The sequence below is a fragment of the Siphateles boraxobius genome, unplaced genomic scaffold (assembly GCF_051911475.1).
Source record: "Siphateles boraxobius isolate OS27281-9 unplaced genomic scaffold, OSU_SipBor_1 13, whole genome shotgun sequence".
NCBI classification, from domain to species: domain Eukaryota; kingdom Metazoa; phylum Chordata; class Actinopteri; order Cypriniformes; family Leuciscidae; genus Siphateles; species Siphateles boraxobius.
In genome coordinates this window covers 8,595,562-8,623,492 of record NW_027508733.1, presented here as the reverse complement: position 1 = coordinate 8,623,492, position 27,931 = coordinate 8,595,562, and the positions used below count along the sequence as shown (strand labels likewise).

The 27,931-nt window shown below is 39.0% G+C and overlaps 1 protein-coding gene and 3 long non-coding RNA genes across 4 annotated transcripts in view; all 4 read left to right on the top strand.

Moving 5' to 3' along the window:
- LOC143735380 (uncharacterized) overlaps window positions 1-27,931 on the top strand; it is a 101,508-nt gene that overhangs the window by 48,087 nt on the left and 25,490 nt on the right. The window lies entirely within an intron of this gene.
- Window positions 27-12,291, top strand: LOC143736317 (uncharacterized). Its single transcript, XM_077227058.1, has 5 exons — window positions 27-78; window positions 10,648-10,977; window positions 11,188-11,520; window positions 12,034-12,174; window positions 12,281-12,291. Exons 1-5 carry the CDS (start codon window positions 27-29, stop codon window positions 12,289-12,291), a joined length of 867 nt encoding a protein of 288 aa, XP_077083173.1.
- Window positions 13,146-15,036, top strand: LOC143735564 (uncharacterized). The gene is made up of 3 exons (XR_013203227.1): window positions 13,146-13,344; window positions 14,139-14,238; window positions 14,939-15,036. It is a non-coding gene; the product is annotated as an uncharacterized LOC143735564 (long non-coding RNA).
- LOC143735563 (uncharacterized) lies at window positions 18,499-22,471 on the top strand. The gene is made up of 3 exons (XR_013203226.1): window positions 18,499-18,576; window positions 18,652-18,712; window positions 19,217-22,471. It is a non-coding gene; the product is annotated as an uncharacterized LOC143735563 (long non-coding RNA).

The window sequence follows — 27,931 nt, the reverse complement described above, 5'->3', positions numbered from 1 at the left end:
ATAGTCATTCATTTTATGTGGAGAACATGTTGCTTCTAGTTAATTTGCTGTCGGTGATCTTGATTTCAGCCAACCACGGTAAGACAAGATTTGTTACAATCTCTTTTCCGGTGTTAGGGATCAACTGGGGATCATGGGAACTACTCGGTTACTCACGTAACCTCAGTTCCCTGAGTTAGGGAACGAGTATTGCGTAGCTATACGCAGTGGGGGGGAAACTCCTTTTCCTCGATTTACTGAAGCCTTTATGTAAAGCGCATTTGCAGCTGCACAGCTAGAACATGAGCGTCTGGCTCGCTCATAGGCTGCGCTGCGGCAACTGCACATCCAATGGCGCAGGCGCCTCTGACGTGCAACCAATGAGATCACTCTGCGTCATACACGTCAGAGCCCGCCAAGGGGGCGTGACCTCAGTCTATAATAGTCCCCGAATTCGCCATTATAGCAGGTTTAACGACTGAAGCGACAACTTGCCATGTTACTATAGTGCGGCTGGCTACGCAATACTCGTTCCCTAACTCAGGGAACTGAGGTTACGTGAGTAACCGAGTAGTTCCCTTTCGAACGGTCACTTCGTATTGCGTAGCTATACGCAGTGGGGACGCCATGCAAAACGCCGCACTGAGTAACTGGCTGCCACTGCAACTCAGGCCCCTGAGCATACAGAACAAGCCATAACCGCATAATTATGTATAAATAGACCAGACACCGTCAGGTCTAAAATAGTACACATCAGTTAGAAATAACCCAACATACTACACCAATGAACCCAGACACTGTCGGGGTTATTGGTATATGAACATATAACCAGTCAAGTGGGTTTATATATGAAATTATAACCGGCCAAAGCAGGTTTTATATATGTATGGAATTTAACCGGCAAAAGCGGGTTTTATATATGTCATATAACCGGCCAAAGCGGGTTTTATATATATGTAAATATAACCGGCAACAGCGGGTTTATGCATGAATACAACCAGCCAGCAGCGGGTTTTATATATATATGTGAATTTGATAGTGCACAGTAATATATGACAAGACCAGCCACCGACGGGTCTTAATCATACCGAAAGCACCTTCGCCTGCAGGGAAGGCACTTCCCTATTATAGAAACTCATAAATGTGGAAGGCGAGGACCAGCCGGCCGCATCACAAATATCACTAATGGGAATGCCAGATGACCAAGCCCATGACGAGACATACCTCTGGTCGTATGGGCCTTGATACCTATAGGGCAAACTTGACCCGCTGCGGTATAAGCCATAGAAATAGCATCCACTATCCATCTAGACAGTCTTTGCTTAGTGACTGGATCCCCCTTGGATCTACCACCAAAGCAGACAAAAAGCTGTTCTGATTGTCTAAAAGACGCAGAAAGCTCCCGATAGATTCTCAGCGCTCAGACAGGGCAGAGAAGATTAACCTCTCCATCCTCTGCAGAAGGAGGGAGGGCTGATAATGTCACCACCTGTGCTCTGAACAGTGTTGAGAGCACTTTAGGAACGTAACCATGTCTGGGCTTGAGGATGACTCTGGAGTCATCTGGACCCAACTCCAAACATGCAGGGCTCACAGAGAGCGCCTGCAGATCTCCCACTCGTTTGATAGATGCCAACGCCATAAGGAGAGCGGTCTTCAGCGAGAGGGTTTTTAGATCAACCGATTGGAGCGGTTCGAAAGGCGGACCTTTCAGAGCCCCCAGGACCGTGGAGAGGTCCAGAGGCGGCACAGACGGAGGCCTGGAGGGGTTCATTCTCCTCGCACCTTTCAGGAATCTTACGACCAGGTCGTTTCTTCCCAGTGACTGGCCAGCCGTCAGAACATGATGTGCTGCTATGGCTGCCACATACACTTTGAGCGTGGACGGGGAGCAACCCGCGTCCAGCAGCTCCTGTAAGAATGAGCGAACCACTGATATCACACATGACTCTGGGTCAGCCTGATTTTTCGAGCACCAGCTGGAAAAACCTGACCATTTTGAAGCATACAGGCGCCGAGTCGACGGGGCCCTGGCTTCAGATATAGTGCTTAAAACCTTCTCAGGAAGGTCCTTGGGTACCCGTTGAGGGGCCAAACATGAAGGGCCCATAAATCGGGTCTCGGATGCCACAATGTCCCGTTCACCTGTGTGAGGAGGTCTTTCCTCAGTGGGACAGGCCATGGGATTGTGTCCGATAACTGAACTAGTTCCGGGAACCACGATCTGGTTTTCCAGAGAGGGGCCACCAGAAGGACTGGGCACCCGCTCTCTCTGACCCGTTTGATGACTTGTGGAATCATCGAGACGGGGGGGGGAAAGGCATAAAAGGGACGGTTGGGCCAGACATGGGCCAGCGCGTCCCTGTTCTTCGAGAAGAACAATTTGCAGTGGGTTTTGATTCTCGAGGCGAAAAGGTCGATTTCGGCCTCGCCAAACACCTTCCATATTAGACTGACCGTCTGTGGGTTCAGGGACCACTCGCCGAGGGGAGTGTTGTCCCATGAAAGCATATTCGCGCCCACATTCTGGACGCCCGGGATATGCGCTGCTCTCAGAGAGCTCAGGTTGGTTTGTGCCCATATAGAGGAGGTCTCTCGCCATCGCATGCAGGTTCCCTGACCTGATGCCCCCCTGGCGATTCATGTAGGCCACCACTGACGTATTGTCTGTGCGGACTAAGACGTAGTGACCTCTGAGGTTCGACAGAAATGCCTTCAGGGCCAACCCAACTGCTTTCATCTCCAGACAGTTGATATTTAAGCTCTGCTCCGTGCTCGACCAGAGGCCGGATGCAGGCATGCCCTCGTGCAGCGCTCCCCAACCCAGGTTGGACGCATCTGTAAGAACCACTTTCCTCCTGGAAATTGTTCCCATTGTCACCCCCTCGTGGTGCCAGTTCTGAGCCCGCCAGGGAATCAGGGTTCTTAAACAACCGTGATTCACCATAACGCGCAAACTGCCTGACTGCCATGCATGAGTTGGCACACAGCGTTTCAGCCAATGCTGCATCGGGCGCATGCGCAGTAATCCCATGCGGAGTACTGGCGATGCTGCTGCCATGAGACCAAGCAGTTTCTGAAATTTCTTCAGTGGCGCGCGCTCGCGCAATCTGAAAGTGCCTGCAAGCGCTCGCACCGAGAGCGCGCGCTCTGTGTGAGTCACGCTGTCATAGCTCTCGAGTCTAAAACTGTGCCCAGAAAGATCATGCTCTGGCTGGGGGTTAGTTTGCTTTTTGAAACATTGATTGTGAAACCCAGGCATTTTAGATGGCCGAGAATCAAATCCCTGTGAGCTAATAGCTCGATTCTCGACTGTGCCCGCACCAGCCAGTCGTCGAGATAATTTAACATGCGCACTCCCTGAAATCTCAGAGGAGAAAGCGCTGCATCCATACACTTCGTGAATGTACGGGGTGCCAACGATAGACCGATCGGCAGAACGGTGTATTGATAAGCCCGGCCCTCGAAGGCGAATCTCAAGAATGGCCTGTGACGAGGATTTATTTGAATGTGAAAGTAAGCATCTTTCAGATCCATTGTGACAAACCAATCCCCCGGGCGCACTTGCGCGAGGATATGTTTGATAGTTAACAATTTGAACGGCCGTCTCATGAGAGCTTTGTTCAAATGTCTCAAATCTAGAATGGGTCTGAGACCGCCGTCTTTTTTCGGAATCAGAAAATAGCGGCTGTAAAAACCCATATTTTTTTAGCGCGGGGGGGACTAATTCTATCGCCCCTTTTGCTAATAGATTTTGTACTTCGGTGCGAAGCACGTGACCCACGTTACTTCTCACCGAAGTCTCGAGAACCGCCTGAAATTCCGGGGGTCTGCGAGCGAATTGGAGCGAGTAACCTCGCTTTATAGTGTTTATGACCCAACTCGACACATCGGGGATAGCTTGCCAGGCTAGAACCCGTGTGGCTAGGGCTTGACACACTGATTGGGGCTGGTCGCCTAACGTAGGGGGACCTGATACCCTTATATTGTGATTTGTGCACACATTGAGTATTGGACTGACTGTACAAGCATTTGCGTGTGGGGAAGTCAGTGTTACAACGGGGGAGGGGCCACCTAGTGAAGGGGGACCGTGAACCCATATATTGTGATTTGTGCACACATTGAATGTTGGACTGACTGCACAAGCATTTGCGTGTGGGGAAGTCAGTGTTACAACAGGGGAGGGACCGCCTAGTGAAGGGGAACCGTGAACCCATGTGTTGTGCTTGTGAAACTGATAGCTAACATTTTGAACGGCCGTCTCATGAGAGCTTTGTTCAAATGTCTCAGATCTAGAGTGGGTCTGAGGCCGCCGTCATTTTTCGGAATTAGAAAATAGCGGCTGTAAAAACCCGTATGTTTTAGCACAGGGGGGACTAATTCTATCACCCCTTTTGCTAATGAATTCTGTACATCGGTGCGAAGCATGTGACCCACGTTGCTTCTCACCGAAGTCTCGAGAACCGCCTGAAACTTTGGGGGTCTGCGAGCGAATTGGAGCGAGTTGCCTCGCTTTATAGCGTTTATAACTCAACTCGACACATCGGGGATAGCTTGCCAGGCTATAACCCGTGTGGCTAGGGCTTGACACACTGATTGGGACGGGCCGCCTAACATAGGGGGACCTGATGCCCTTATATTGTGATTTTTGCACACATTGAGTGTTGGACTGACTGTACAAGCATTTGCGCGTGGGGAAGTCAGTGTTACAACAGGGGAGGGGCCGCCTAGTGAAGGGGGACCGTGAACCCATATATTGTGATTTGTGCACACATTGAATGTTGGACTGACTGCACAAGCATTTGCGTGTGGGGAAGTCAGTGTTAAAACAGGGGAGGGGCCGCCTAGTGAAGGGGGACCGTGAACCCATATATTGTGATTTGTGCACACATTGAATGTTGGACTGACTGCACAAGCATTTGCGTGTGGGGAAGTCAGTGTTAAAACAGGGGAGGGGCCGCCTAGTGAAGGGGGACCGTGAACCCATATATTGTGATTTGTGCACACATTGAATGTTGGACTGACTGCACAAGCATTTGCGTGTGGGGAAGTCAGTGTTACAACAAGGGAGGGGCCGCCTAGTGAAGGGGGACCGTGAACCCATGTGTTGTGCTCGTGTGCTTTATTTGAGTCGCCGTGAAAACGGCGTTTGTTTGCAAAGACGTGCTCACTGCTGCGGGCCTGTTTACAATAATAAAATCCCCAGCCGCCTGAACTGTACAGGGGGCTGTGGGAAGTTTTGCTGGCTTCTTTGAGGGTGGTCCGGCAAGCGCGGGATACGTGCCCTCTCTTTCCTTTGCGTGCTAGGACGGCTTTGGCGGGAAGCGTTCGGCATCAGCCGCAGGGCGGGGCTGAGAGGCCTGTTTCGCGGGCTTTGCTGGTCGGCGCCAGCTAGCACGGTTAGTTCCACTCGAGCTCGAGGTCCGCGACGGCCTGTGTTAGGATCCGAAGCATTTCAGCGTCGGAGTTAGTCCTGCCTCGCTGGGTCCGCCGAAAGAGACGAGGCCCGCCACGTGGTGGTGGGGGGGCGCTGATCTCCCTCGAACGGGACCGGAGATGACTGAGCTGGAGTGAGTGAAGCACGCGGGGACGTGGCCGGCGTGCATTCACAAACGTCCGTGCTCTCTGGATGCCGTTGGCTGCGGCGCTTCTTCTTCCTCGGCTGAAGTAGGGCCGGAGAAGGGAGCGCGGGAGATGCGGCGCCGCCGTCTCGAGAGAGAGCTAACGTTAGCCGAGTTCGCAGCACGGAGATAGGCATGCACGCGCAGGCCGCACATCCGCCGACAGAGAGTGCATTCTCTGCGTGGTAGAGTCCCAGGCATGAAATGCAGCTCGCGTGTTCGTAGGCCTCGCATAACACGAGGCATATGGAACAACGCTGATACAGATATAAACACATAATAAACAGATATTGAAAAGGATATCGCCGGATAGCCACAGGAGAGACGGCGTCAGGAGAAACACGGTTGAGATGTGTAGTCTGCTGAACTGTAGCTCGCTCAGGCTGAAGGCTTGTTCGACGGCGAAGGCTCAATAAATGGTCAGAGACGTGAAGTTTGTCGCTGAAGGAGTAAAATCTGCTATAATGGCGAATTCGGGGACTATTATAGACTGAGGTCACGCCCCCTTGGCGGGCTCTGATGTGTATGACGCAGAGTGATCTCATTGGTTGCACGTCAGAGGCGCCTGCGCCATTGGATGTGCAGTTGCCGCAGCGCAGCCTATGAGCGAGCCAGACGCTCATGTTCTAGCTGTGCAGCTGCAAATGCGCTTTACATAAAGGCTTCAGTAAATCGAGGAAAAGGAGTTTCCCCCCCACTGCGTATAGCTACGCAATACGAAGTGACCGTTCGAAAGGGAACGCGCGTGCACGCAGATAGTTTTACCTGGATTTCCAGCAGATCATGTAAAACTTCGACAGATTCATGCCCTATTTCACGGATCACCTATTAAAAACGATTATTTCACCAGTTGTATACACTGGTATGCGAATAAAGCGCGTTGTTTTTGCAGTGGATGCTATATTCCTGCGTATTTGACGCGATTTCAAAGAAGTTTAACATACTTCAGTGTCAAGCTCAGAAACCACGCCTATGTTAACATGTGACAATCGGTTTCATTGGATGAACAGACTTGCTAGCGCACGTGTAAGAATTTTCTTCTCAACATCATATTTTCTTGTGTGTTGTCATGAGTTCTAATCACAAATAACAACAGATGTAGATTATAGCTAGGCTACCTAAAATAAACATAAATTGCAAAGTCATTTCCATTTGTTCAACATGTTGCATTTATTGATCTGCATATAGGCTATAGCCTAATTTTATAATGGATCTATTATTTTTTATTTAAAAATACTTATCGGCTTATTTTACTCTGCTGATTATATTAAGATCTCTATACAACCAGCTCTCTAATATAAAGCAGCTATGCTTATAGGGTCATGAAGTTAATTAGCTCATAAACTTGTAAGACTGAAAAATCTGGAAGGACTTTAAGAGAGGGCCACTCTCTGAGAAAACAAAGGAAATTAACATTGGAACTCACTCTTGTGCTAATTTACATCTCTTTCCCTCGATCCCCACTCGTGGTGAGATCTCCCAAACTCACACAAGAATCTAAATGGTTTAATGTGAATGATTATCATTTTATTATCGTTTTATACATGTTTGGTATTATTTGAAATGTCTCAGTGCGACTGGTACAAATGTCTCATTCCCAAAGAAGTAAACTAAAAGGTAATAAGTTCTGAAGAGTTTGTAAATATCTTCCACACAGAAGGGTGTGAATTAACACCTTCCGACCATTTGTCTGAATGCAAATGTCTCACTGTTAGCAAATGGTTACTAGCAGGTAAATTTCCACTGTGACTGTTGTTTAGATCTGAAATGAGGTCTGGGTATATAATGAAACGCAGCGAGAGCTCGGGGCCTTTTCTGTACTTCAGATCGGTCCGTGAGGCTGAGAGGAAGACCTCTCAGCCTCATGTATTTCTTAAAGTCGGGTTTGCATTTTCTCTCTATTCCAGAGCATTTGATGTTTTGTATCGATTATCTTTGAATTGATTATGAAATTGGCATGATACATTTACCTGACATAATAAATTGTTACATTTGATTATTTTAACTGACTCTGACATTGTTTTCATTGAAGAGTTAAATGGAATAGTCAAACATTCGCTCACTTTTAGTGAGGCACAGATATTATTAAAACCTTTCATTTTATGGAGTCAGATGAAACGAGTTAATACATAAGATAAAATGTATTGCATTTAACCAAAAATACTTTGCCGTGAGAAAAGACAGTAACACGCAGAGACCTTCACCGCTAATTCGAATACCGCCATTGGATCGAGTTAGACGGCCTTACAAACTTGTAACATTTCCAACAGATAATAAAAAAAAATCATTTTGACTCTTCTTCTTTCAGAACAATTCTGTATGTAATACTGCATCTTCTTAGAATCATATAGCCTAATCACTTAAATTAAGTGAATTTTATAAATGCTTGTATGGTAATATTGTATTGTAGGCTACATTATGCTCAGTAGGAGCATGAACCCACTGAGCAATGTGACGTCTTTTCTATGTCATTTTTGGACATCCAATTTGGGTCCACTGAAGGGCTTGTTTTGTAACGCCAGGCAACGTCTTTATTCGACGTTTATTGCACGTCTAATGTTGACGTCCGTGGGACCAAATGTGGTCGTTTGTGGACGTCTTTTCAACATAAAATTAGACTAATTTTAGACGTCGTTTCTATACAACTTCTATAACTGTAGTCCCATGTTTGGAAGGGTGGAGGACAAAGGGTGGAGGACATGTTTTCTGTACCATGTATTTACATGTACGCATTTGGCAGACGCTTTTATCCACAGTGACTTACATTGCATTACACATTTACATTCCTGCAGTTCTTGCTTTCCCTGGGAATTGAACCCATGATCTTTGCATTGTAAGCACCAACGCTCTACTGTTTGAGCTCCAGCATTACACCTTAGTATGCGTCTCCAGTTATCACCTGCTGCTGAGACAATCAAATGGAGTTTTGGGAAAATTATCTTAAATAATTATAAATAATCTGTATTCATATGTATTAATCATGTTGATAACAACAATGTTGATATTTGTAAATAAAAAAATATTGAATGTTGTGGACTTGTTGGAACTTTAATGTTGTGTATCTAATGTCTTTTTTGGACATGTAGAGAACACTTTGTCTTCAGTGATTAAAGTCCTTTGATTTTATTACTGAAATAAGCAGAATATATGATATAGTGATGATGATGAATTACTACAAATATATACTGATATTCTCTATGGCTAATATTCACATAGGCGTACATCACTAACCTCTTTCTTAATCATTTGTCACCTCATGAATACCTTGACCCTTTCTAAAACAACAGGAAATGCTTTATTGTTTACTTTTTTGTTGACCTCTTTAACAAAATAAATATGACACAATTCTATCAGTTTTATTAATAAAATGTAATGGGTGTGGGCCTCTTTTTATGTAATATAAATTTGAATTATGCCATTTTTTTCATTTGACTGGTACCATGATTCTCATTAACATATTCTCTTAACTTGTTATTCATCACATCATGTGCTTTCATGGTTGTCGTCTGCTAACCGTTAGGAACAGATGAAAAGGTCTATAAATTATTGTCATTATTGTAACTGGTGTCATTGTTATTAGGACATATTACTACAGCAAATTGATACAAATCAAAAACTTTGCAGGATAACCAATATCCTGATAGCTGCTCAAGAAAGGAACACTATATATAGAGAAGATGTGAAATTTTCACAATGAAGGGTAATGGTGTGTTAAATTGGTCTTACTATAAAAAGGTATTACAACTGTGACATTTATTTACTAATATAACATGATTACATTAGATGGAGAGCAGTAGGTATGAAGGCCAAACTGACCAATGGGAAAGAAACATTTATACATTGCAAAACAAGTAACTGTTCTTCATTAACATGTAACTTATTCTATAGTTTGTTCTTCCTTCCTGAGATTGAATGTTCAGAATGTGGAAGGTTGTACTGTGTGATCAGACCTTCACAGTTGGCAAATACAGCTGTCCTGCATGCATGTACATTTGCCAAATTTTTTTTCTTTTGTCGTTCTTGCTTTCATACCTGTTAGCTAATCAATATGTTTTTTGAACATTCCCCTAAATAAATGCTGTGGGTAATTCACTGGATCCATAAACTACGGCTTATCAATTTTCACCTCTATTTAGGAACATTTATGGAGTGTACTGTATGCTTGATGCTTTAACTCATTACTCAGCAACATTAAAATAAATAAATAATAAATAAATAAATGTTTGACATGTCCCTTTAACCCCAGTATTGCTGCTCAATTTAAATTAAGCCACAAATTGGCATCATAACAATAATCTGTGAATATACACGCACTGCAAAGACTGTAAATAGCATAATTTATTTAATCTACTTGTCATCATACGAATTTCATTGAAACGAATGTAACAAAATAATGTGGGCGTGGTCTGTGCTTCTCGCGAAATTAAAAATCAGTTTCAGTGGCGTTAAAATGGGAACTTTGTAAACGACTTCGTATTAAAACCAGCACACAGATATAAGAAAATAAAATACAGGAGTGTCAGGGCTCTGTCACAAAACCAAGAACAAACTACACCGAAGTGAAACAACCCTGACAAACATGGTATGATACTGTTAGTAAATATTATTTTACATCAGTGCATTAACTGATCAAAGCTTGAATGTAATGTGAGTGAGCTTCTGCCAAATTAATAAAATGTAGGCTACCCTAAACATGTTATTTACGGGGAGAACTAAAAATATTTTGAAGAAAGGCTCTGTATTGTGACTCGTGAGTCTTAATTGTAGCATAATTAAAATAGCGTAGTTTTCTGAAATATTTGTATGGGTACTATTTATCTAATATACATTATGAGTCTATGAAAATGTGTATTGGGTGTGTGTATAAGATCGTCCATGAGACTCATGTATGTTTGTCTGATGAGTGAAAGTGTGAATCGATGTTTTTTTCTGCTGTTTGTTTCCATTACGAATTCAGACATATTTCTCTGCTCAGAATCTGTATGATCCATTAGAAAATAATAGTTGCATAGTTTTGTTTTTCTTATGTTAACTGTTTCTTCTCCAGGTGTGTCTGGAGTTGGATCAGATGAAGTGTTTGTAATGGAGGGAGATTCAGTCACTCTAAACACTGGTGTTCAAACAAACCGACAAGTAGATATTAGATGGTATTATGATGACACTCGCATTGCTCAAATCGATGGAGATCTTAATAAGCTCTGTACAGATGTTCAGTGTAATGAAGGCACTGAGAGATTCAGAGACAGACTGAAGCTGGATCATCAGACTGGATCTCTGACCATCACAAACATCACAGACACAGATGCTGGAGAATATAAACTGAGGATCTTCAGCAGCAGCAGGAACAGTGAAAAGATCTTCAGTGTTAATGTCCAAGGTGAGTCATTTAATAATGTTTAAATGCAGATTATATATTTTTAAAGCACATTGTTAATTTGTGTTTATAGGCACAGACCAAAATGTTTCTTTTCAGATCGAGAGTCAAGAAAGGGCTTATGCAAAGTCATGTTCACAGTTCTCTCATGTTGTGTAGTTTTTTTTTGTTTTCAGCAAAAGATCCTCCAGCATCTGTTGGTTTGTGTTTCAGGTGTTTCTGCTGCTGAAATAGATGAAGTGAAGAGAAACAAGGGACAATCTGTTACTTTTGATCCTCCTGTAGCAAGAAAACCAAATGATGTGATGACGTGGTATTTTAATGACATTCACATCGCTCAAATCACTGGAGATATCAGTGATATCTGTACAGATGTTCAGTGTAATGAGAGATTCAGAGACAGACTGAAGCTGGATCATCAGACTGGATCTCTGACCATCACAAACACCAGAAACACAGACTCTGGAGAATATAAACTACAGATCATCATCAACAACAGCAGCTTCAGCATCACTAGAGTGAAGAGATTCAATCTTACTGTCATTGGTGAGTAGATCCCTTAAAGGGTTAGTTCACCCAAAAATGAAAATTAAGTCATTAATTACTCACCCCCATGCTGTACCAACCCCGTAAGACCTTCGTTCATCTTCGAAACACAAATGAAGATATTTTTGATTAAATCTGAGAGCTGGATCACTGCTACATAGGCTGCCAGAGGGAATGAAACTTGATGGCCCAGAAATTCATTAAAGAACATGTTTAAATATTCCATGTGCCTACAGTGGCTCAACTATAAGTTTATCAAGCGACGAGACTACTTTTTTCCCGAAAAAAACCCCATAAATAACGACTTTATTCGACTATTCCCTTTCTTCCTTGTGGGCCTGAGACGAGAGTTCAAGAGATTTCCACGACGCATGCGCGATGCATAATATTAGTTTTACAGTTAACGCTGCTGTTTCCTGTTGATACAGCTGATGATCAATATAGAAGGGTCTAAAGTAAAAATATTAAGTTCTGGATGGATTATCATTCACAATAATGTCTGTTTCTCTGTAGATGTTCCAGATTCAGGTCTGTCTTCAGGAGCTGTAGCAGGAATAGTTGTTGCTGTTGTTCTGCTGGTTTCTGCAGTTGTAACTGCTGCTGTGATTTACTATCGTCGCAGACAGAGCCATACACCAGTACCACAGAGTGTAAGTATATCGGCTGATTTATCAAGATATATGAGATTTAATGTGCAAAAACAACGTTTTTTTTTTCTGGATGTTATCTTTTTTGCTCTTTTTATTTTTATTTTTAACAGTACAGAAGTAGATATTCACCGGTGAAACAGTCAAAACAATCAAAAACACTTATAACTCCCAAATAAACATTTACAGTTTGTGTTTTTGTAACTGAAACATCATTCCTTCTCATCTCTGTAACTGTCAAGTTTTGGGTTTTGTTTCTTGTTCTTGTCATTGTCATGTTTGTCTAGTTATGTGATTCCCGGTTTGTCATGTGATCCTGCCATGTGTCTTGGTCAGCTCTAACCGTTGCACTATGCTGGTTGTTCCGTTCCCGAGTCTTGTTTCTGTTCCTGAGTCTTAGTCTGAGTTTGTATTTGTGAAGTTTTGAGTTTATTTAATAAAAGACTGCTGTACTTGGATCCTGCTTCCTCTGCTTCAACCAAAAGTAACAGTAACCTTCTGTGATTCTGTATTTTCTTACAGGACTATAACCCACCACCTTATCCCAATGACATTCCTTTGGAGAACATGGAACATCATTAAATCAGACTCAGGCCGAGGCTCCCAATAAAACAATGGACGCTGAAGAGAATTATGAAATGATGGAGGGACGAGGATCAGCTTAAACACTCATCACTCACAGAGTAATTGTGTCACGATTTCAAGATTTCAGCACTCGGCACCAATACCAGTAAAAATTTCACCTTTTACATACCAATTTAACGAGTTCACCTTTACATATAATTATATAGAGTAAAGGTTTATGTGTATTTGGCGTGCTGTCCGGGGGAAAGGCTCCGAGCTCGGGATTTGGCCCAGAGTATTCCCCCGGAGGCAGGACTAGTTATAACTAGAAGTGTGGAGAATGGGTGATGGAGGGATGCTGATAAACCAACCCATTCTCACTCCCAAGGCGTCAACAACTGAACCATGGTCAATCGCCCGAGGCGTCACATAGCAGACGCCGAAGGCGCCCCTTGGCGTCACTCTGTGGCGCATTAGGAACTCCATTGCTTTCAATGGGAAACCTGTGGCGTGAATAACAGACGCGAATTTTATCAGTAGGAAATAGCATTGAAGAAGTCTCATTCCGAACACATCGCGATGTTTGGCATCAGGTCACGTGTGCCAGATGTTGGTAAGTAGTCGTAAATACGCTGTCCAAATAATGTTTGCTATAATGTCTTTTCTGTTTGTCGATATTAATCAGATTAGCTCTCTCATGTTCTGTCACTGCATTATATCTGCCATCTCCACGGAGGCTTTGCGTTTCATTGGTTTCTAATTCAAAACACATTACTAAACTAACGTGATTAAACACTGTCTGTCACGTGACGTGCTATAACGTATGCCTAGACCTTCAATCAGTTAATCATGAAATATATGTACAGGTTCAAAGTAGTAATTAGTTCCAACGTGGTATTTGTAGTAGAAGCGCAGTAACCACAACACTTACCATGCTTTTACCACAGTATTTGCAGTTTTAATGTGTCATTTGTTGTAAATGCACAGTAACCACAAAACATACCATCCTTTTACCACAGTATTTGCAGTTTTAATGTGTCATTTGTTGTAAATGCACAGTAACCACAAAACTTACCATGCTTTTACCTCAGTATTGATAGTTTTATAGTAATATTTGTTGCAAATGCATAGTAACCACAACACTTTCCATGCTTTTACCACAGTATTTGCAGTTTTAATGTGTCATTTGTTGTAAATGCACAGTAACCACAAAACTTACCATGCTTTTACCTCAGTATTGATAGTTTTATAGTAATATTTGTTGCAAATGCATAGTAACCACAACACTTACCATGCTTTTAATGCCTAATAATTTAAAATCCAAAGATTGTAAGGTAAATCTGTAATTTTTCTTTTAAATAATCCTATATATTACACATAATGATATTTTATTTTCTCTTTTTTCAGCTGAAAAGACCAAAAGGGCCTTTCGGACTCAGTCAGCTCATTATTGTTTGAGGAGAAGTAAACGGGAGACGAAAAGCTACAAAGGCAAATATTCACAATGGTATGTATGTGTTGGTTTTAACCTGTAATCAAATATTTTATCAATCATTTGTTGTTTCTTAAACCTTTTCTTACAAAACCCATAGCCCAATCAGTACAAACATAGTCTCTAAGTCTTTATAATTCACAAGATTTAACAAGATCTCAAATTCATACGATGCACATACATATTTGTATACTCGTACATAATCCTGCAGCTTTTACTCCTAGTGCTGTCATTGGCTACTGCCTCAATTCCTGTACATAATTATCGCGATATTTGCAAATCAGTTGCGGATGCCCCACACACTGTCAGAAAGTTTATATTAATTGCATTATTTAAAATTATTACAAATTGGACCCTGTCTGTTGATGTTCCAATGATACATGATGTCTCTCCACACCTCATGACCTACCTCTGTCTGTTTGCAAGAGTGGAAAAGCTAATCTGACTTGTCACACGACATCAGATACTCGATTGTTTTGTCATGATCAGATCAGTTACACTGCTGATAACTGTCCCATTTGCATGTAAATCGTGTTATTTTTGCTTGCTATTAATGACATACTTTTAATCATGCCCACATATCAGTAAACTTATTACATAAATGCATTTACGATTTAATTATGCAACACTCTATACAGAAATAAATCCTACTGTTATTTATAAACTTTCTACTTGCTTGTAATGTAATAAAATTACCTTCCTTTCTGTCTTGCAGGATTACTTAGTCCTTTTTTTAAGATCTCTACAACATCAAACTCAACAGCTCTTTTAAGAGCCGACCCTCACAAGAGCTACTAGTGAGTCTCAGTGAATGCTCTCTCCTGAATCATATAGTAAAATAACTTATTTATAACTGTCTTCATTTCTATGTTTTAAGATCAATAGTAATTGCACATAGAGTAAGTAGAGACTTTTTTTGTTTTACAGCAGAGAAGGAAGACCAGTCCTTATATCAACGCAAGCTAATCGAATGAATCCTTTGTTTCGGTGAGGAAGGAACATCCGGTGCCCAAAGACAGAAAGGTGCGCGTGGCCATTGGTATGTCTTGTATTTAAACAATGCTGTAATATGTAGGCTAGTACATCATTTGATGTAGGGCTGGGCGATATATCACGCGATATTGTTATGCGCATCTCGTCAGTAAAGCCGGTTCCTTGATTAGTAGTAAATCGCCTTCAACTGCTTTCAGATGGAGCGACATTTACTCTACAGCACAAACTCCAGTGTTAAATTGACACTCAAGAGTGTTGAAGTTAATGAGATAATTAAGTGATTAATTTAGTGATGTTTGAGCATTATTGAAGACACCTGATGTTAACAAGCAGAATCATTGAAGGCGAAAATCACAAATTGTAAGCAACCGTTATGGCGATAAGTGTTTGCTTTAGTTGGGCTCTTAACCTTTATACATTCACTTTAAATTTGTTTGTCTACTGTTATTTAATTATAACAGTCAAATGAACAAAGAAAAGTGTGATATGATAGTGCTGGTTATGTTCTGGCATAATCATACTGTGATCTGAAAATGAATCTTATTGAGATTGTTTGGTTTAACTTACTCGCAACAACTTTAATTTTAGAGCATATATGAGTATAGGTATGTTTCTTATAATCCAAAATATTTAATAAACATTGTTTTGATCAAAACACTTTCAAATAAATTTATTTAGAAACACAGACATCAATAATCAGCCTATGAATCTCAACAATGGTGACAATAATAAAGCATGTTGCAGTGGCTGCCACCAATCACAACTCATTAATGGCTCCCATCATGCATTGCGATATGAATAAATTATGATCTGAATTTTCTATGTAATTTACTTTTCCTAATTGAATATTCTGCTCGTCACCATTGTTGAGATGCATAGACTGAATCTTGAAGTCTGTGTGTGCCTACAAGAAAGATTTTTTTTTTTTTTTAGAAAACAACTTTTAAGATATCCTTTATATTATAGCTAAAATTTCTGGATATTTATGCAGAATCACAGTTATGCTGTAACAAACAACATAAATCAAAAACATAAAGTTCAAATGATGATTGTCATAATATAACCAACACCATCAGATCACTTTTTTTCTTTGTTCATCTGGCAGTTATAACTCAGATAAAGCAGACAAACATAATTTAAAATTAATAATATAAGGGTCAAGACAAGAGCCCAACTAAAGTAAACAATGATCGCTATAACGGTGGCTTACAATTTGAGATTTTCTCCTTCAGTGATTCTTCAGGTGTCTTCAATAATGCTCAATCATCACTAAATTAATTACTTAATTATCTCATTAACTTTAACACTCTTGAGTGTGGACTTATATACACTCCCAGGTTTTTGCTGTGTACAAAGAGCCGTAGTTAACTGACAAGCTGAGCCATATCGCATTAATTATCGTTGGCGATACGTCCGCGATATTGATGCGATATGGCTCAGCTTGTCAGTGAACTACGGCTCTTTGTAGTAAATGTCGCTCCATCTGAAAGCAGGTGATGGTGATTTTCTACTAATCAAAGAACCGGCTTTACTGACGAGATGCGCATAACAATATCGTGCGATATATCGCCCAGCCCTAATTTGATGTTGACAATTTTACGTTGTACAGGTTATCACTTGGTTATTGACCAAGTAAAGCTCTTGAAACAAGTGACAGAAGAGTACGTTGTCTTGAAAGAAATCATGCATCACTGGCAAAGGCTCAAAAGAGACCATGCCTTTCTAAAATATCTTTTAAAACAGGTTGCTGTTGATATGGGTAAAACAGTTTTTTTTTTCAGTACTTAACTTATATTACAGGTGAAACTCGAAAAATTAGAATATCGTGCAAAAGTTAATTTATTTCAGAAAATTCAACTTAAAAGGTGATACTAATATATTATATAGACTCATTCATGACATGTGTAACCCAGGTTAAAATCTGTTAATCCATTCAGTGTATATTATATATGGTAGTGGTGGTGAATTGCTATGTGTATATTTGCAAGGGCGTAGGTTTGGTTTTGAGATTGGTGGGGACATTCCCAGAAGCTGAGGAATCAGGAAATTAATAGGATAATATTAAGGTTTTTAGTCTATATTGACCTTAACAATACATTAATGAATTCTGTAATGTTAGGACAACTATTAAAGACAAGAAGGGAGTTTACCAGAGACTGAACTTTCCTCCGTTCATAGTGCAGTGCAATAGTGCAATGCGGTCTTGTTGCTTGCTTTTTGAAGAAGCCAAACACATGTCTGCATCTGTCATTAGAGGGTTAGTTAAGGGAATAGTTCACCCACATGAAAATTCGGTCTCTCCCACAAGTTGTTTTAAACCCTTATAAATGTCCTTCTTCTACTGAACAATAAGGAAGATATTTTGAGGGAATGTTGGTAACCAGACAGTTGATGGGCCCCATTGACTTCCATAGTAAGAAAAAAAAATACTATGGAAGTCAATGGGGCCCATGAACTGTCTAGTTACCAACATAGTTCAAAATAACTTCTTTTGTGGTCAGCAGAAGAAAGAAACTGGTCTGAAACAACTTAATGATGACAGAAATTTCACTTTTTAAGGAAACTATCCCGTTAACAGAAATTAACTTTTCGCATATTTGTTTTCACATCCTTACTGTCCAGTTTGTCCTGTTGGACATAACACACAACACACACTAACGACATGTTTGCCACTTATCCTGCGATTGTCACACATTATATTGTAAAAACGGAGCTGTCCCCGAATCATTTGACGCGATTTGCCCCGTATGTTTGTGCACAGAACTGTAGATTACTCCCTAGTTTACCGCATCGAGGAGGTTTCCTTCGAGGTGCATTGCCGCTTCGCACAATCAAATGTAGCTACACAGCCTCTCACAAGTTAGAAAGAAAACACAAAGCCAATCAGTTTAGCGATGTGTGTTCAGGAGGCGGGACTCAGATCTATTAACCGTTTGTGTTCCAGGATTTGCGCATTTTTCTCAGAACGCTCTTATAAGAGATGTTTATCTAAATTAGATGTTTCCTGGTTAAATAAAATAAGAACTACGCAAAACCCACTGGCAACAGTGGTTATATATAAAAATATTTGCATTTTTGATCGAAATTATTGCTAGGGACAAATCAGTGTCAATGGATATTGGTAGGGACACGTCCCTAGCGTCCCTACTAAATTCTACGCCCCTGAAAAACATAATAAGGTGGATATTTGTATATTGATTGATGTATTTGCGCGGAGTACGCGTGTGCCCCGCGATCTAACGTAACCCCGGTCATGTGACTATGCTTGGCCAATCGCGTCTGGGAGCACGAGTGTCTAATCAGGCCGCGGCGTCTTCCTCATTCAGAGGTGTGGGGATATCGATCGACGGCTGTGGACAGGTTTGTGTTGTACAAACTTTTCACTCTTGTGATCGATTCATGCTTTAAGTTAAGCATATTATTGTAACTTTTTAGAACAACTTACTGGCTGTAGGGAATCCGTCGCCGCCATCGGGTTATATTTAAAGAGGAACTGGTGAGTAATCTAAATGAATGAGCTATGTTGGATGCCAATCAGTGGCACTGAACATTGATATTAGCATTGCCTGCTTTAAACAAATGTTTTGATCCATTGTATTGGCATTGCTTGCTTTAAACAAATGTTTTGATCCATTGTATTGGCATTGCTTGCTTTAAACAAATGTTTTGATTCATTGTATGTTATGAAGGCTATTATTTTTTATTTTTTGTTTATGTATTAAGTGTGTTTATATGCACTATGGAAATTAGTTTACAGTAATGTTGGTTTATGTGGTTGAAGTTGTGCCGGTAATGCAACTTCAATATTGTTTTGATTGTTGATTTAATATTGCATTTAATGTTAATTATTTGTAGGTTGTACATTTATTGATTATTTTGTAAGGACTTAGAGTTGGGTACACATGAACATGATGTTTGAATGTGGATTTAGCTAAAAAATTTAATGCAAACCTAGTTCCAACTCAGCTCTATTATTTACTGGTCCTGTTGTGTACTATAGGCCAGGTTCTTTCTCTCAGGTTGGAGATAAATGATGGCGAGCTGAATTACTACAGTTGGGAGCCGATCATCTGCGCAGCATCCATTGAACAGCCGCCCTATTGGTCTGGTAGGAAGGTTGTCCGCAGTTTGTCCCCCACACACTTCTCTATAGACTAGCGCTTCAGTCCCTCATGTCCATCTTTTCCTTTGACGAACAATAACCTATAGATAAACTTTCAACATAAACTTTCATAAAAACCCTTCTGGGTTGTTGCGTGTGTCTGGAAGAAAGTCAACATTGTTGGGATAGTTTTTTTTTATTATTAAACATACATTATTACATACTGTAAACATACATACTAACATTATTCTCTCAACAGACATTTACATCGACAGTCTGGCGTTATAATTTATTTGCTTTTGGTGTACTGTGGAGTGGGTAAAACTATTTTTAATGGCAGGCTAGCAGATACCGTTGACTCGCGCTAGCCTAGCACCGGCGAACTTTGCAACTTGAACGACTAGATGACATTTTTTGAAAACTGTCTCCACTGATAAATAACACTAAGGCTCACTTGGATGTTCTATTCACGTTTGGTGTGAACGCACCATAAGACAATGCATGCACTGAGACAAAAATGCGTTTGCCCACTTATCTAAATATAGGGGAGACAGTGAAAAACCCCTATTTAAAAAAACGGTAGCGTGTTCCTTTAAACTTAAATACAATGTAAGTTGCTTTGGATAAAAGTGTCTGCCAAATGCATGAATGTAAATGTAATGTAAAAAATATATATATTTTGGGTTACCTAATTCTGCATTCGACAAAATGGACAGCTAATGCTGAACCAGAGTCTGTTAGCTGGATGATGATTCTGCCCTTCATAGTCAGCATCCATGTTTTTGCTTAGAGAACAGACTCTCCTGAAACAGACACAGTCACAGCAGCCTTTTAGTGATATTATAGTTCACAGAAATAAAATACAATAACAGAACTTGTTACTAACAACAACGACATGAGGGGTAAAGATGATGTAAGATATGATGTTGTATGGTGTTTATAGTTTTTAATAAATGAAACAACATTTAAAATATTAGTTAGCAAAATTTTGCTATATTGATAATGGTATATTGCTAACCCTTTCCTCCTCCTCCTCAAATGTCAACCTCTGTGTTTTAGTGGAGAGCGTCAGCAGTAATATACAGTCCGGAGGGAATGGCTTCTGCAAATTCAAAATAAAGAACAGAAACTGATGGACGATTATTTAAAAGCACTTTAACTCTGCTGCCTGGTAAACCCGTTTTCTCCCCTTCCGTTGGTTTCATCGGCAGTTACATTATATTATGTTTGCCTGCTTAACTAACGCATACTTCAGCTAATTTAGTTGATGTCATGTTACTCACCAGTAGATGTCATCACCATCACGACGGCAATCACAAGACTCCAAAACACACCTCCGACATTGCAGACATGATTCAGACCACAAACTTGAAAATAGAACAAAAGATGTAATTAACAATGGTGTCGCTGAAAGGGTTAGTTTACTTAAAAAATGAAAATTATGTATTCTCAACTTGTTCACAACCTGTATTAATTTATTTCTTGTGCTGTATACAAAAGAAGATATTAAAAAAAAACATGAGTAACCAAACAGTTTCTGGTCCCCATTGACATCCATAGTATTTTTTTATTATTATAGAAGTCAAACTGTTCCATTACCAACATTCTTCAAAATATCTTCTTTTTATGTTCAGAAGAAAACTTCATGCAGGTTTAGAACAACTTGTCGGCAAGTAATTATGACAGAATTTATTTTTGAGGTGCACTATTCCTTTAACTTATTTTTTCACGTTAGCTCACTGTGCACGTTGTTACATCTGCCTAACTAGCTAAATTGTGATAAATAGGGGACGGAACATACAAAAGTTATTATTTTTCTCTGTTTAATAAGTTTACTTATTTACAGTATTTCATGACACGTTAACGTTAGTTCGTTGCGGTTAACATTACTAACCGACGACTTCGCCTGGCGAGCTTACGTTAAAGAGGCAGAGGAATACACAAACGTTATTGTTATCGTTTTACTAAAAGAATATTTCGGATAACTTAGCTTAACGTTACTTACCAGTTAATATTATCACCGTGACGGATATCCGGCCGACAGTCAGGAAAAAAAGGCACCAAAAACCATTCCGACGAAAACAAAAAGTCAAATCATGTTAGTTTGCTGTTAACATAAATGACAACATTTGCAAATGTTTGTTTTACATACAATAGAAATAATATACTAACCTTTTTGGAGTTACCGGTACATCTTTTGTCCACATTAACTGCCACTTCAACCATACAGTCAAAAAAATTCAAAAGAAATCTCTCTTGCCATTGGTCAGTTTTTCGCGGGCAAGTTTACTACTGTAAATTGATTTACAGTAGAGAAGAATTACAGTAGTGACCATATATTTTCCCATAATCCTTTGCTGTTTACAGTAACATACTGTATAAACATTTTACAGTATCTTACAGTACATATTACAGTAAAATACTGTTCAAATTACGGAAACCAGTTACAGTGAACTTAATGTAGATTAATTTAGCCTCCCTCATGCAACCAAGTAAGGGCTAAATTCAGCCAGGATAACTGGAAAATCCCAGCTTAATCCCTTATCTTGCTTTTGTGCAATACCCCCCAGGTTTACTTGTAGACAATAGGCAGGAGGGTTTGAGGTTGGAGCTAAATCTGCAGGACAGTGGACGCTGAGGGCCAGAGTAGCCCATCACTGCTTTAAATAACACACAACAGAAGCTGACCTGACTGTCCATTAAACAACTTAATTTGAATTGTTTGTTTTACTTTCAGACCAGGACTGGAGAACGCCTCACGATGAGATGTTGAGACTTCTTCCTCTGGTTGAGAAAAAGCTACACCACATCAGTGATCACATCTTCTGTTCATCAGTTGTACTGTAGGGCACAACTGAACAAACTGTTTAGATGAGGAAGAAGAACATGAAGACGATAGAGATGTACAGGGAAGAGCGAGAAACCAGTTTAGCTGTGATAATGAATCATTATTTTCCAACACAATATCAAAACTGTTTTCTGTATCATAGGTGACTATGTGGCTTCAGCAGCTGTGAATGGATTAATGTGATGTTAATGTATTTTCGAAGACCCATTTTTATTTATCTTGAATCTCATTTGTCTTTATGCTACTTTATCAACTTTATGCTGTGTCCTCCAATAAAGTATTGTGTAATAAAATTTGGTGAATATTGTGTATTGAAAGTGGTGTTTGGTACAGTAAATGTAATATTTTATTTGAGAAATTTTAATTTCTTATGAGTTTAGTTCATAATTTAAAAATAGGACATAAACATTTTTGATCTAGATAATGATATTTGGGACAACAATGCACTAAAAGTTGCACATACTTGCATGTGAGAAGTATGCCAGTTTTCAGTGAAATAAAGGGAAGGTGTGTGAATAGCAAGAGGCTGCAGTGGGTTATATTACTACAAACACTTCAATCATAATTGAAGATGATCCATGTTGATCATTCTAGTACATCTACTGCATTTAGTATGAAATCATAGATATTACTGATGTCAGGCATATAAGAAGCAATCAGAGGGGGTGAAATAGAAATGTTGGCACTGTTTCTTTGTTGTTTTACTAAATAGTGCATTATCCTTGTGTAATAGTAAAGTGTAAATATATAAATCGATTTTTGTTTACTGCCAACACTGGAAATTGGATAATGACAAGTTGTTGCAGGTTCATCCATTATATTTGTTGGTGTTCATGCAAAAAAAGTAAATACATATTAATTATTATTATTATTGTTATATATTACAGCATTTCTTTAAAATATTTCCATATCAGATGGTCTCACAATACCCATCAAAACCTAATACAAGCATGATGTTAGAAAAGAAAAGGGGGGAAAAGATAAAATAGTCTGGTATTTAAATGTGACTAAACAAAGTTTGTTGTCCATGATGAGGAGAATAGATGTGTGTAGATTGCACTGCCCTTCCACCCTCAGGGGCCCAGCAACGACCCAGCAACAGCCCAGCAACGGCGCCCGGAAGAGCAAACAAATTCACATTTCAAATGGCTGTAACTTAAAGTCTGGTTAGTGTATCAAAGAGAAAATCGGCAGGACAAATGCTTATGCTATATTTACTAAATGTTGGGCACAGTTTTCAGACATATATGGAAAGCTGGCATGAAGGTTTTTTAAAAGTGCTCACAGTAAAATATCACATTTCAGTCTGTCATAAAGGTTTACAAAATGAACATTTAGATATCCAGTTGTCCATTAAATATATTATTTATTTAAAATGTATTGTTTCATTGCTAAACGTTTTAAACTACATTACCCACATATCTCTGTCATTCTATCAATGCAACAGGAAACGTGGTGCTGTAGTTCATTGACATGTGCAGAAATGCTAAGGGTTAGGGTTGGAATCTCGATAAACGAGTATTTTCCCACAGCATATAGACATTTTATAGTTAACTTATTGTATAACTAACGTGATAATAACACCAAAACATACTTTGTAACATGAAGCGCCGTTTTATATGGGTTAAAAGATAATCCAATCACACCAAGTTCTGCGATGCAGTCACAGCCAATGACAACCAAGCTGAACAGATGCGTCACACTTACTTGCCCATTTATGGTAAATGATGACAGATCTCTTCCGGTTCCGGCCGCAGGGATAGATTTAACATTTGGCCTGTTAAATATGTATTCCTTCTAATTAAATAATAAAACTCACATTTAAAAACAAGACTCCCGTGTGTGCTTACCATCCAAAAACGAGTTCACACGATCAATGACACAAATTAGTTTTTTTGATTATTTGACTCATGCATAAATGCATTTGAAAGAGAAACTTTTTTTCAAAGCAATGGTCTACAGCAGGAGTAGTTTTGCAGTATTTTAATTAAAGATAATTACATTTACTAAAGTGTTTCTAACATTTACAGTGTATATATAGTATATCAAAGGTATAAACTTAATCACTTCTTTGTGCCATTCTCCACCATCTGAACTATTGGAATTCAAATAAATGTAACAAAAGCATAATGAATGCACACAATTTAGATTGTAAATACTGAATTCCAATATTTAATGTCAAACTGTTTAAAGACAAATGTAGTGCCAAAACGACTGCACAACTGTATAAATATCAGTTAATTATACAAAAAAAATAGCCAGATACAGAGGCAATCTATTACAGTTACACATACAGTAACATTTAAAAAAAATCACTATGATGAAGTAATATTTTTTACAAACCAAGAAATGAGACTTAACTTTGTTATGTGAAAATATATTTGTTTCTTCCTCCCTTTAAATAACAAATAGGCAGAAACTTAAGCACAACATTTTACATTCTCAACTATAGTTTTATATCCTTGTGATTATTGTTCACTTTTATTAAATGAAACTAAATGAAAGGAAACTTAAAATAGTTAATGATTATAAATGTCAGCAAGAAAATGTTTCTATAAAATACATTCACGGGTATATTACATTTACATTAACCAGGCAGTGATATAATGATACCATAGATGCAATTATGGTGGATATTTACTATAGTAACCACTGTAATAAAAGATTTAATGAAGCTAAATGCAAGACATTAAGTTCATCTAAATGTAAAGGTAACAAACTCACGGAATAATGTCCAGTTGTCAAGTGTCTCATTTCTGTAATACTCTTTCAGCACCAAACAGAACTCCATAAATATTGCTTGTTTCAAAAGGTTTTCCTGAACACTCTCACTATCTTCAATTGTTCGGACAAACACCTGCTATATACACTTGCAGAAATATACATTTGACTATTGCACTATGAAGTCGCTGCATGACTAGAACTAATGGATGTCAATGAATATGTCCTTTACCAAAACCCCTGATGAGCACTGACGCTTATTTGATAAAGGCATTAGGCAGACCTCAAGTACACATCCTACGCATGCCCAAACAACACCGCACAAAGACAGTAATGAAGTGGACACCACCAGGAGGATCAGGAGACAGGGAAGACCAAGGAAGACATGGAGACAGATGTTTCACGAACACCTGAAGAATGTCAGTGTCCCATGGGAAGATGTGGAGAACTAGTCCACGGATCGAATACGTTGGAGGACACTTGTTGCCCAATGTGCCCAGCACAGGACTTGATGATGATGTTGTGAGTTTATCCATAACTGTGGGATATTTTTCTGTAAAGAGATTGGATAATTAAATGTTAAATGCCTTTATGTAATAAGTTTACTGATATGTGGGCATGATTAAAAGTATGTCATTAATAGCAAGCAAAAATAACACGATTCACATGCAAATGAGACAGTTATCAGCAGTGTAACTGATCTGGGGCATAAAAAAAAAAATTGTTTGGTTCCGGTTTCCGACCGACCCTGTCCATTTATGTGCGACCCAAATTTATTTTATGAGCTTGGGGAAGAAATAATAAAAAAAATATATAAATACACAAATAAAAAACTTTGAGGCGAACTATATTTACGTTTTTGTACAGCACCGTATTTTTATAGCACGCGATGCAAGATCCCTGTTGTCCTCCAGCAAAACAAACGAGGCAGCTACATGGTCATTCACACATCGTTCGTCAAACTGAACTATAATACATATACACGTCTTTTTTGTTTTTTTGTCATTTAGGACACTTTTATTCATATACCCACACATACAAATGCATGCATTAGGCACGCACACACCACATGATACGTTAAAGTGTAACCTCCATCCTACTATGGCAAGCCGTTTTAACTTTTATTCATTTCCAGGATATGAATTCTTGATATCAACAATTCAATTTTAACTAGTTAAAATTATAGTTATTGATATCAGGAATTAGATTTATACTAGTAACAATGGCAATTTTTGATATCAGAAATTACATTTCCACTAGTAACAATGCTAATTCTTGATATCAACAATCACATTTTTACTAATTAAAATGCTCATTCTAGATATCAAGAATTGTATTTCAACTAGTAAAAACTATAATTCTTGATATCTGTTATTGTATTTTCACTAGTGAAATGTCACCATAGGCTGCCATTCAAAATCAATTGTTGATATCAATAATTGATTTCTTACTAGTTGCAATTCCAATTTCACATATCAGAAATACAATTCTTACTAGTAAAAACCTTTATTTTTGATATCAAGAATTCAATTGTCACTAGTTGAAATGTCTATTCTTGATATCAACAATTGAATTGCTACTAGTAACAATGTTCATTTTTGATATCAATAATTCCATTTTCACTAGTGACTATGTTAATTTCTGATATCATGAATGTGATTGTTACTAGTAAGAAAGCCATTTTAGATATCTGAAATAATATTGATATCAGAAATACATTTTCAGATATCAAAAATTAAAGTTTTTACTAGTAGCAATTAAATTGTTGATATCAAGAATAGACATTTCAACTAGTGACAATTGAATTATTGATATCAGGAATTCACATTCTTACTAGTAACAATGTAATTATTGATATGAAAAATTATATTTCTACTAGTAAGAAATCAATTGTTGATATCAACAATTAATTTTGAATGGCAGCCTATGGTGACATTTCACTAGTGAAAATACAATTACAGATATCAAGAATTAAATTGTTGATATCAAGAATCTAATTGTTGATATCAAGAATTAAATTGTTGATATCAATAATTAAATTGTTGATATCAAAAATGTAATTGTTGATATCAAAAATGTAATTGTTGATATCAAAAATTGAATTGTTGATATCAACAATTCATATCCTGGAAATGAATAAAAGTTAAAACGGCTTGCCATAATCCGCCTCCCAAGTTTCATTAAAAATCATTCCAAATCCCAATGCCCTCTTCTGCTGTCTACCACTTCTTTCGCCATGTATTTGTTCGTTTCTTTTATTATTTTATGCAATCCAAAACACTATAACCTGCCGCGCTTCGTATCTCCAGAGCACGTCTAACTTGTCCGCTTGTCTGGGACAAATGGATTTTTGAAGGGACAAGTTAAAGAGAATTTTACTTGCCCGAATGGACAAGTAGCCTGATTAGAACGTCAATAACAAACAAATAAAAATAACTAGGGAATCACTAAACCGCGAGAATGATTCTGATTTTATTAAATTTATTGTAAGTTGCGATCGATTGTGGATAATAAATGTATTAGCCTACTGACGGTGAGGTTGCGCTGTTGACGCTCGCGCAGCCTCTCGAGGAGAAACACACACACACACACACACACACACACAGTTAACAACATACTGCCTATAAAACATCTAAATGTGGAGTTTCTATATTTTAACATAGGCTATGTGTTAAGCAGCCTCAATTATTTTTCCTGAATACCATCACGATTGAAAATGTGACATTGATTTCCTACAACAGTTCAATAAACAATTAAAATTAAGTCACTTACATTTTAGATGCAATATTGGCTGTTTTTGTTCTGTTTCAGCAGCGAAAATAGTTCCAAACCAAAATCACAGCAGAACCACGGCGCATCTCACATGAACACTCACTGTTTTCATTACTGAATGATTCAGCATTTTGAGTCAAAGATTCAATGACCCATTCATTAACAACTATCTCATTCTTGAATGAATCAACCGTTTAAACGAATCGTTTGAATTAATGAATCAATGACTCACTCATTAATACGGCCGCCTGCCGCCACCTATTGGCAGTTTA

Excerpts from the sequence above, each read along its gene's own strand:
- LOC143736317 (XM_077227058.1), top strand. The coding sequence starts at position 27 with ATGTTGCTTCTAGTTAATTTGCTGTCGGTGATCTTGATTTCAGCCAAC. Across the intron at positions 79-10,647 it reads CTTGATTTCAGCCAACCACG|GTGTGTCTGGAGTTGGATCA; the intron begins GTAAGACAAGAT and ends TTTCTTCTCCAG. Across the intron at positions 11,521-12,033 it reads ATTCAATCTTACTGTCATTG|ATGTTCCAGATTCAGGTCTG; the intron begins GTGAGTAGATCC and ends GTTTCTCTGTAG.